Genomic DNA, 11655 nt, shown 5'->3' with positions numbered 1-11655 from the left:
GTTGAGACTTGTTATGGCAACAAAGCTCAATTCTTCTCTTGAGTAGCTAACATCGCTTGAGTCATGAGTTGTACTTGATTAATGAGTTATTGGAAGTCTAGCTGGGTAGAAGTACTCGCGATAACAAGTAGATTTGTTATATGTCCGGGTCTAGATGTGTCTTGATTATCTGCTATGGAATGATCTGGAAATGTCAAAAACAAGTTGTAGAAAGAAATTTGGGCTTTTTTATTGTTTTCCCATAGACAGTGCCAATTGATGATATACCAAAATCCAATATGCTTAGAAATAAGGTTTTTCGAGGATTGGATTATGGGTTAATTAAATGTTCATTTAAATAACTCCTTCAAAGTAATGGAAACTGTTTCTTGATAAGTGCCTCTAAATACCTACAAAAAGTCTTCTTTTAGAAGATTTAAAGACTCTTAGATGGTAAAGTCGGTAATTTTATAGAGAAAAAAGAGTAATAAATATGCTAGAGAGTATTAAATTCTAAAAATAAGGTTGTTCTTATGTTGAGATAGATATGTTTTTTAATGTAAAATATTAAACATGTGGGTAGTTCAAGTGGTATTTAGAGCTCATAAACCTTGTTGTTTTTTTTAGTTGAGGGGCTAGAAAGTCATTTTATTCTAATAACACTAATGAGAGATAAAAATCTCTTACACTTGCATTGATGAAGGAGGATATCTCTTCCACGTGCATTAACAAAGGAAAAAATAATTGGGCTCAAGACACTCGTTGGGTCTATGAACATTATGTGATGTTATTGAGCTCAAGATTAAGGCTAGAGCCCACGGGGATTGGGCACATGCCTAGCGGCTGGGCTCAAGCACACAACCCGAGCCCAAAAGGTAATAGGTGCTCGCCTAACACTTGGGCTCAGGTGCACAACCCGAGCATAAAGGGTGTTAGGCTCAGCCCCCCCCCCCCCTCCCCCCTCCCCCCTCGAAGTCCAACACCTAGGCTTGGGTACGTAGCTCGAGCCCACGAGGTCCTGGGTGCTCACCCAACACCTAGGCTCAGGCATGTTATCTGAGCCCAAAGGGTGCTCAATAAGGGCCCCGTAATTAGACCCATATCTATTCTTGAAACTCATTATAGGCTTGTACCAAAAATAAACATCTTTCTATAAAATATTAAAAAATATGAATAAATCTAGGTCATAACTGTCCTTAAATATATAAGTGTATAACATTTATAATTTTTCTATTTAATTCATATACTTGTCTTAAATATGGTTATATTTTTTTATTTTATATTAAATAATAAATGATATTGTAATGATAGATATCAGAATAAATATTTGAAAACTCAATAAATAGGTTGGATACAAGACACAAATTGAAAATATTTTTTATTGTTCGAAAGAAAAAAAAAAGATACACGGACAGGATATTGGTAAAATCCCAAATCCTCAATTGCCAGTCTCGTGGACCGTGTGAAATAAATTCGTCTGGAGTAGGGTGGGCCAAGTGATCGTGCATCCCGCGGTATTAGAATGGACAGAACCCAAGTCAAATTTTTGGTTCCGACTTCCGAGTCCGACCATTATTATTATTATTTTGTGGTATCAGATAAACTATATAACATAATTAATTTGCATAAAAGAAAATCTTATCGACAATTATGTTTTGGCCCACCAAAACCATATTCGTGAATGGCTTGAAAGCGGCCTGCAATTTCCAACTGGGGTTGACTCTCAAGTCTCCTTGCACTTGTCATCCACTATATTCTCTTGTTGGTAGGCAAAATGGGTAGGCTGACATATACTCCATACAAAACCTTACCTTGTGTTTTCACATCCATTTATCTTTGGAAAGATCCTTGACATGTTCCTATTGGAATCCCAGTTTAGAAGATTTCCATGAACAAGGTGAATAAGATATACAATTTTCATCATAAGAGAAAATCACAACTAAAACAATCAGTACTATAAAAGGAAAATGAAGGCCACTAATGGCTTTCCAGACCAATAATCAAAACAAAATGTTTAAACAAGGCTTCGTGTAACAGTAATGCAACTTTTGCGATCTTTAATTGTTGTTGGTAAACAAATTCCGCAGGGAAAAGAGTACCTTATGAGGATGAAGAGCATTCATTTTTACTCCAAATTACATCATAAAAACCTAAACAAGTAGAACAATGACTGACAAAATTGACCAAAAATTGGAACAATCAGAAGGAATCTACCAAAATCTCGGTTCGCAACAGGACTCAACAGAGCCTTTTATCGATTCTGTTAGGGTTTGCCATACAATCAACTGTCCGACATTCAGAAGGTCTACTTACCTCTCCAGAAGCATCACCATTTCGCAATGTGAGGTATGTGGGAAAAGATCAACAGCCACGGATTTTACAGGTCGGAAAGGCTCTGAAACGGGCATAGACTTGACTCTGTGCCGTGCCAAACCAGCGCTGCTCATCTTCCTCCATGCCCTGTTTCTATTCCCTTTTTCAACTTTCTCAGGAGAAGGGGTGCAGAGCTCAATAGCATTGGCCACTAAGGTTTCAGGATTGCAAGAAATGTAACTACAAAACACCCAACAAGGTAAGTCAAACTTTCACGAAAGTATATGTATGTGTGTTAAAGGAAGCAGGGTGTGGCACTAACACAAGTCTCCGTACACGTGAATGAGTTCTCAGAACTTTAATCACCTGCATTTCGACCAAACAGCCATCAGTAATGCTTTGAATGACATATTTATCAACTTGGTGACCAAACAGATATTCTGAATACTTGCAAGGGCACCATTCAACTCAAAGATAGATGTGAAGGAAATTATGAGAGAATAACTTCCAAATTAAATAGTCATAAATGCTGTGAACAAGCAAATACTCATTTGCAATTGATGCAGTTGCTAAGTTTTGAACGCTTCCATCATAAGCATATATTATCATCAAACCATTAGGAACAGCATTTGAAAAGGAAAAGGTGGATTCCGCGGAAAGTATGCAGCATGACCAATTTCAACATTGATTTGCCAATCTATTAATACACTTATATTTTAATTACTGAACTAGTTCAATTAATGTAATATGCATATTGTGAAAATGCAGCATGCCCTAAGCTTTCATAATCCTAAGTTTCGTTATCATATAAAAACCCAATAACAACCCTTCTCAAGCAGCAGAACAACAAGCGCTACTTTTCCAGTACCATAGCCAGAATAAAGCTTTTCGATGGCATCAACAGCTGGACCAATTGAAAGAGTGGAAAAAACAATAAAATGCAATTGATAGTTGTCTTTCTCAATTAAAACCATTTTCCTGATCCAGTTTGTGGGTACTATTGAGGTTCAAAGTAGAACCTTCAACTTCTTGACCTTATGGTTGGACTGTGACAACCATCATCATTATCAAGCTGTGTAATGAAATTTGAGATCTAACAAACACGGTAAGCTACCCTTTGGCAGGGTCAAAGCTGTTAGGGAAAGCATAAAAACAGTGCACATCCCACAAAAGTTAAAATTCCATGTGAAATAATCATGAAAAAAAAAAGGGGCCAATGACTGAAGGCACCTACTGTAGTTCAAACCATTAGTGAAGGTGCTCAAGAAAATAGAAGCCAAAAAAGCTTAAACAAGGGTATAGCTTAACATGAAACCTCAAGCCAGTAATGTAGGGAACATAACTGACTGAACTCTGCAATTCAGTTTCAAATGATTAACGAATAGAATAACCACCATGCCAATTTGGACAAGGCTAAACCAAAAGTTTCCCCTCTATGTTATCCCCAACCAATCAGTTTAGCCCATGTTAATAATCGAGTCAGGTGAGCCCCTTATAATAAAATTCTATTCAAATACGGCCAATTAGCAAAATTTTGAAGGTTGAGGACTGGTTTGTTAATGAACATATTGATAGGGAACTATCTATTTGATCGTTATCCATTTATTTATTTTTTAAACATATTCATTAATATGTTACATATGATATTGGCTAATCTCATATGCATGTTTATATAAATTCATTTTTTAACAAAATGAAACTTGTAAAAGATTAATTGATAGCTAAAGGCTTTTTCTAAGTTGCAATGCTAGCTTTGCAATTTATCCAAGATATATACAGTTAAAACAAAGATAGAAATCTTCATTTCAATTAAAATTATTTTTGATATCATTCTTTTAGTTATCAAGTAAAGGAAATGCTAGAAAAGAGAATTGTATGTCATTTTACTTTTTATTTATCTTTATAACAAAATTAGCTGATAATTTTATGTTATTCAAAGATAATATAGATTTACATATACATATATTTATGCAACTATCATATTTTATGATTACATATGCAAGAAATGTGTTTAAATATGAAGTAGCTCAAATTAATGAAGGCAAAGTAAAATGTTATTTATTTGTCAATCAACAAAATAAAATTTTCCATTTACATTTTTTTTAGTCGAAGATCAAGTAGTTAGCCCCAATTATATGCTCATTAGCATATAGATAGCTATCCTTCAAAATCTTGCTAATTAGCTCAACTGACCTTGTTGACTGCAACTCTATAATATGAGGTTAAATTGACTCAATAGTATGAGCTAAGTTGGCAGACTTAGAATGACAGAGAGAATAAATAGGTTTTGCCATTTGACAGATGGAAAATTTTTGGTACAAAGACAATCACATGCATAACAAAAGGAGACAACACTCACAGTGGGATGCAGCCCGCCACGGGGAGGATCAACAATGGCAACAACATTTTTAAAATGCAACATTGAAGAACTCCCTTCTTTTGATGTGCAACTCTTCTGAAGTTGACTTTGGATTTCTTGTCCATCATTTTCTGATTCCCCAGAAGCACCTTCACCATTTCCAAGATCATGGCTTGGGTTCTTGCTAGAGTCTAGGACATCATCCATGGGAGCATTGTTAACTTCAACCATTGCTATTTCTTTATCCCTGATTTCAGATGCATTCAGCTGTTCACCTTCTTTCTGAGGCACATCTAGATACTCCTTCAATAAAGACCCAATCACATCCTCTGCCTGTTACCTCACCATTAGTGGAAATGATAATTAAGTGATTGAAAGAAGACGTTAAGAAATTAGACTTTATTATCTTGATAAAGGCCATCTAATTGGTGTTGCATCTAGTAACCAAGTCAAAAGGGATAAAACCAAATGTCACCTTTGCACAAACAAATCTACAGTTTTTTATGCCATTAATTTCAGCATTCCGATGAGCATCTGAAACTGCAGAAGCATTCATTTCAATGCCAACAACCTGGAGAAATTTCAACATGAAAATAAGCTCAGTCGCATATTTATCACAGAGAGAAGGGTTAAGAAAATAAGAGAGGGGGAGAGAGAGAGAGAGACAAATCTACTAATTTCTAAGTATAATGGACATAATGTACCCACTTATAACAACTTCAAAAAGCCTCCGGAAGTCAAGTGTTTTTAAAAAAGATTATATTTAACAAAACTGCAGTTATATGTGCAACAGGCCAGTGAATGATAAAAAATCCCAATCACAGTGTGGCTACTTTAAAACAAGAAAGCATACAAAGAAAGGCGTACGATTATTACCATGCCAACACGATCTGCTAAAGTGAGGCCAATTGTTCCTGTCCCACAGCATATATCAAATAGCAAGCTATCTGGACCAAGACCAGCCCAATCCCCAGCAAGAGAGTATAGTTTCTCTGCAGCAAGGGTGTTAACCTGCAACGTGATTGCTAAGAAGAAATTCAATTTCACTATCCAAGAAACATAAGAAATACGAGTTCCTCACCTGGAAAAAAGCTGTTGGTGATATAGAGAACCGAAGATTACTTATATAATCATGAATTCTTGCTTCAGCAACATTACTGGTTGCTTGAACCTCGGAACCACCATTTGCATTTGGAAGGAGTAGCGTGCGCAATGGAGCATCAGCTGGTGCAACATTTGATAGTCCTTGGTGATCCTAAAATGAAACAGTCAACATTTAAGGATTTAGAGAGCGAATTATGGGATCATGAACCTAAGGGGAAATATAGTACATCCAGATTTTGCAGCAAGGTTTAAAGCATCAAGTATATCCAAAAAACATACACAACAATCATACAAATAAAGAGAGCATTATCATAGTAAAATTCTCCAGCTGCAGCTAGAATTTAAGGAATTGACCCATGTTTGTCAAATTGAGATTGACTTGTAAATCGTAAAGCTCATTTTTTGAATCATGAATCATGAGATTCAGTAACAAGTTTAAAATACCTTTCAAAGGATATATTTATCAAATACAAAAAGAAAATCATTATGATTCAGTTTGCAACTCCTTCATCTCTTTATTTTTTTCTCCCAAATACTGGAATTCCCTAATTTCCAAATGTTTTCTTTTTTCTTTTTTTTGTGGGGGGAGCACTAAAACAATCGTACAATACAATTCAACACGAATTGTGCGATTCATGATTCTTGTACATGTCAATTCATGCACCTAATAGAAACGATTGATGCTTGAATCGTATAATTCCAACAACCATGAACCAACCTACAGAGCAAGCCCATTTTGTTATCCAATCCTAACATATTCAACTCAGTAATGCAGCATTTAATATATGTTCATGATGAATCCAATCCCATGCGACTTTACTAGTCAAATTTTATGCTTTCTGATTTCCAAATAACCCACTGAATGGTCAGACCCAACTGGAACAGTTATGGGCTGCCTATTCAGACCATGCAAAGACCATATTGCCTAAAAACACATATAAAGTAAAGATGATGCGGGATAACAAAGGCCATTGGCAAGGCCACATACATTTGAGGGGGTCAGTTGAGCCGCATTCCAACTCCCGCTTTCCCATTCTTCCATAGATCCATGAATTCCTTGAAAAGGTGGACACGGCCTTTTTTTTCCCTCACTTTTTAAATTCCAAGAACTCTAAAATTTCTTCTTTTCTAAGTTTCTTTCTGAGTGAGGCAAAACTCTTTTTTCTTTGTTGTCAATTCTCTTTCCTCGATCCATTAAAAATAACAACTTATTTTATCTCCTTTAATTCTTATGTTATTTCAAGAATTCAAGCCTCTCTTCCTTTCTATCAAATTTTCAGTATTTTAATCTCCATTAACAATATAAGCCTATAAGGTCTAATAAGTTTGGTAATTTAATTTTTAAGTATTTTGTATTTTATTGATTGATTTATTTATTATTAATTAAATTTATTTAAATAGAAAAAAGCTCAAGTCTATCCTTATGTATAATTTTTTATAGGTATTCTCAGAATGTCTCATCCAAATTAACAAAATTTAACATGTGCATGTGCTTTATAAATAAATCATTAATATAATTTCTACTACTAAACTAAAAAAACAAGAACAATTAAATTCATCTGTTTGTTTCATTCTACTTTATCATTCAATAAAGTAGTATTAGTATGAAAATAATCAATATAATTTTTTAAAAGACAGTAATTATAAATTAAACTTGATGAAGAAAATCTTGGTTACGCCACTGACAAGGGACCTAAATCTACAACCTCTCCATTGTTCTCTGACCTCAATCTATCCCAATCAATCATGCTTCAACTATATATGCTTCCATATACAGTCCCTTGCCAAATTTTATATGAATTACACAAAGAAACGTAGAGTATTTTAATCAATACAAGGACATAGATGTACATAGTATATAAGAACTAGTCTGCACGAATTAAAGCAATTAGCAAAACAGAACTAAATAAATCAACTGTTCTTTTAACGCAAGTAATGCCATTGTCATCTCCAGATGATAGCAAGATCTATCAGAAACTATACAGTATTATTTGGTTGATCACACAGAATATTGTGAGAAGTTTCTGTTTTTATGGGTTATGTTTTGGTCAATTCAATTATGTGAGATAATGAGACAGAAACACAGAAGCTGCTGACAACCACACTGATTTTCAGTGCAGACAGCTGTTCATCAAGTTCAGCTCAGTAAAAATAATGAACACTGCAATGAACTGGTACCTGAATAACCAAAGCTGTTAAAGGCAAAGGTGGAGCACTTCCAGCAGCTCCAGTGGTAAATGCATGAGCCAACCCCCTTAGTTCATTGGTTATCATGTCATCATCAAAGCCCACAGAGGAGACCTAAGTAATCAAATAACCGGAAAAAAATTGTAAACAGTAACCCAACGTTCTATGCGAAGAAGCATTGCCAATTGACAAAGAAAACTTGAATTCGATCATTTGATTTGTGAAAAGTATACCAAAGTGAACGAAACTTTGTTATGCTGTCTGTCCTTCATCAAGACATATTATCAATTTAACAAAGAAACACTTACAAAAAATCTTTAAATACAAACCTGAACAATAAGCATGACCTCTGATATGTGGGCCTCGGGAATTGCAATATCAGCAGCTTTCCTTGGTAATCTTCCTTCTCGAACCTTATAAGACATATTAAGATATAGAATGCTAGATGAGACAAATGAACTTTAGTTTCAGACATATTTCAACACAAGATTACAAAGTTTATTGGAGTTGCAAGAGAGCAACAGGAAGGAAGCAGCAGCAATGCTATTAGTTGAACTTCTTCCATTGCCTCTACATGCTCTGCAACACATACCGTTAATTGACGCCAGAATCCAGTATTCTTAAATCTATTCCAAATTGGCAAGCCAGATTGTTGCAAAAATTCCTGAAAGATTGACGCATACTTGCAGGCAACACTAGAAACATTGGGGCAGCCAAGAGGTTCTTCTACAGCTGTCACACCTTCCCTGGAAAACAAATATTAGCATTTTCGAAACAATTCCCATGCCAACAAATACCTAAAAAACAAGTGAATATGAAATACCTAAAGTTTCCTAGCATAAAACCCACAGTAGGTTTTCCTTGAAGAGAATATCCAACAGAAAACTCGCATTTATTACGATATCCATTTCTAAGTGGTGATTCAAGTATACCCTCTAGTTCACATGGAAGACCACCTGCACGGATCAGGGGAAAAAAAAAAGCAGCCGTGAGAATCCATAAGAGTCTCGTGCAGCCTTGAAGTGGAATGAGAAGTAAATACAGACAGTTAGTAAAAATGTTATGACATATATGGGAGTCTTATTATTTCATGAGGAAACCCTTAGTTCCTTCCTCAAGCTTTCAGACCAACATTGTTGTAAGAAAGAAAGTAATTCTCCTGGAGTGATAATATATGCAAAGATTGAAAGGAAAACAATACCTATTTCTCTAGATTTGAGAATCCATTCTGGAAGAGAAACTCCATTAGGACAAGCTTTGCGTGCATTTCTTGTCTGTCCCAAAAAAAAATGTAGCAGTTCAGTTTGCTGAGGCGCCACATTGCAGCAGTATTTTACAAATATAAAGTGAAACAGAAAAAGTGTTCCTAACAAGTTTTTTGAGCATTTGCATGATAGAGTTCTTCTTGTGCTCCAACTGATCATCATAAGGCATATGAGCAAGGGGTGTTGCGACATCACGGGCACATTTGGCCTGAGAGCTTGAACCATCTTGTGTTGAATTGTCATTATTCCCATCACCATCCCCAATAGCATCTGAAGGTCTAGAGATCCCAGCATTTTCTCCATCCAATGCAGGTTCCATTGTCTGCGGAATGTTTTGAGGGGCAGCCATTGCTGATTTGATTTTCTGCTCAAATTGTCGGGGAATGACATCGGCAACCTTTATATTCTTGTTTCCAATAGATCTTCCTTCCAGCTCCTACCACGTTCAAGTTTTCAGATACCAACCACTACAGAGTGCTAGCTACTTATTTTGAGTTCATGGGGTATATATAATATTTGGAGTACCTCGATTGCTTTTTTCAATTGCTCAGCATCCTCGAAACTTAGGAAACCCACGGACATGCCTTTCTTTTTCTTAGCAGATTTGAAAAGAATCCCCTGAAAAAACAGAGAAGTTGTAATGAAAGCTTGAAATAATTCCTAGTTATATTTGATAATGACATACCACAGATAACAATCGATAATTAGGAAAACCACAAAACTTAATAAGAACAAAAAAAAAATGAAAAAAACGCACTTGATCACTTAGAAATTTCCTCAAATGATCAGAAAGCCACTTGCGGGGCAAATGTACCAAGCATTTACTAAGCCCAGTATCCAAACAACCCCCATCACCATCACCGTCAGCAGCAATATCAGTCATCATGATCTCCTCATCTTCATCTTCTTCCTTGCTATCATTATTATTGGTGGTGTCCAGCTTGATAGCTTTCTTGGCACGCTCCGAGGTAGGATCCCAGGTGTTATCCGGGCGGGGCCTCAACTCCTCTTCGCCGTGCGCGTACTTACACGCACTGCCGTGGCTACAGGAGGCCCCCATGTGCCGCCTGAAGTAGGAACAGAGCGAGGTTTTATGGAATGGATTGAGTGAAGGGTCTGTTTCTGTTTCTGTTTCTGCTTCTGTCGTTGTTGTTGTTGTCTTCTCTCGCTTTCGCTTCTCCCCAGTTGTGGTGGCGGTGTCATCTTGGTTGTTGGACGGCTGGATTTGTTGCTCAGGGGGAATGGGTGAATCTTGGGCGTTCATTGGGTTGGTCTGGGTAAGGGAAGTTTCGGACGGGAGGTTTAGGGTTTCAGAAGAAGAAGAGAGTTGGTTCTTCGGAGATGACGATGCCATGAGTCGAGTCTGTTTTAGTCCCGGCACCCTCGTCCTTTGGTTCCTTCCTTCTTTCTTTTTTTTAAGTAAATTATGTTATATATTTTTTAAAATATTTTTTATTTAAAAAATATTAAAATATTTTTTTATTTTTTAAAATTAATTTATAATACGGTTAAAAATACTAAAAATTAAAAAAAAACAATTAAATAGTAAGAGCATCTCCAACGGGAGAGCTAAATAAAAAGATAAATTTAAAAAATTATCCTTTTAGCTTTTGTTTCTGTTTTTATTCACTTCAACAGCTCAGTCAAATGAATAGTTAAAATAGTTATTCATCCTTTTAAGAGTCATTTCTACATTTCTATGTAGAAATGACAAAAGAAAATGACTATAGGCCAACAGTTATTTTTATAGCCGTTGGCCAACAGTTTATTTTTTTCTTTAAAAAAGTAAAAGGAAAGAAACTTGTAAATTTTAAAATCTTGTATTGTGTCTCACCCTTCTCTTAAATTTATAAAAATAAGAATAAATTATTCTCTGGTTAATTAATAACATCGGTTGTGTTAATTAGCTGAAATTAAAATGTATGCTTGTTTAAAAACTTTTTCTATTTTCTCTTTTATATCTCTTGATTTTTTAGACCTTTTATTGTTAATTTGATATTTGTGATGATTTTTATTTCTTTGTTATTTTATGTTTTTGATATGGGTTAAGAAAAACAATTTTTATTTTGGTTGTTATCTTTGACAAAATTGAGAGTGACATAATAATGGTAGCTAATATTGATAAAAATATAGAGTGACATATTTAAAATTTATTTTTAATTGTCTGTTTTAATTTGAGGTCAATTATATTTTGTCTTGTTGAAAATATAGTTAAACCAGTATATTAATCCTCTTTTAGTTCCAAAAAAATAGTCAAATTATAATGTTAAAACAAGTAGGAGACACTGCTTATCATTAATTCACATGTTTGGAAACTACAAAATTGCTAGACATTGAATGTGAGCTTCTTTTACACTCTTTTATAAGGTTTTAACTTGAGTTTTTTTTTAAAAATGTATATAGATTCAAATTTTCCAAGCTTTTTTACCAACTTTCTCATGAGTGAGT

The 11655-nt window shown here is 35.1% G+C and overlaps 1 protein-coding gene across 1 annotated transcript; it reads right to left on the bottom strand.

Moving 5' to 3' along the window:
* Window positions 1–2010: 2010 nt before the first annotated feature.
* LOC7491136 (zinc finger CCCH domain-containing protein 24) lies at window positions 2011–10612 on the bottom strand. The gene is made up of 14 exons (XM_024608809.2): window positions 9965–10612; window positions 9733–9825; window positions 9314–9643; window positions 9144–9216; window positions 8766–8898; window positions 8535–8688; window positions 8272–8355; window positions 7934–8056; window positions 5733–5906; window positions 5528–5662; window positions 5127–5222; window positions 4652–4984; window positions 2615–2658; window positions 2011–2532 (listed from the first exon to the last, which is right to left on the bottom strand). The coding sequence occupies exons 1-14, from the start codon at window positions 10559–10561 to the stop codon at window positions 2289–2291; spliced, it is 2613 nt and encodes an 870-aa protein (XP_024464577.2). The 5' UTR covers window positions 10562–10612; the 3' UTR covers window positions 2011–2288.
* Window positions 10613–11655: the final 1043 nt, after the last annotated feature.

This window comes from Populus trichocarpa, chromosome 9 (assembly GCF_000002775.5).
Source record: "Populus trichocarpa isolate Nisqually-1 chromosome 9, P.trichocarpa_v4.1, whole genome shotgun sequence".
Classification (NCBI taxonomy): Eukaryota; Viridiplantae; Streptophyta; class Magnoliopsida; order Malpighiales; family Salicaceae; genus Populus; species Populus trichocarpa.
Note: the sequence above shows the minus strand (reverse complement) of the source record. Positions and strands in the feature narration are given on the sequence as shown.

What these genes read in the sequence shown, in the direction of transcription:
- LOC7491136 (XM_024608809.2), bottom strand. Translation starts at nt 10,561, where the DNA reads ATGGCATCGTCATCTCCGAAGAACCAACTCTCTTCTTCTTCTGAAACC. An exon ending in GATTCTGGCGTCAATTAACG is followed by an intron (nt 8,356 to 8,534) that starts GTATGTGTTGCA and finishes ATGTCTTATAAG; the next exon opens with GTTCGAGAAGGAAGATTACC. An exon ending in TCACGTGTACGGAGACTTGT is followed by an intron (nt 2,533 to 2,614) that starts GTTAGTGCCACA and finishes GGTGTTTTGTAG; the next exon opens with TTACATTTCTTGCAATCCTG.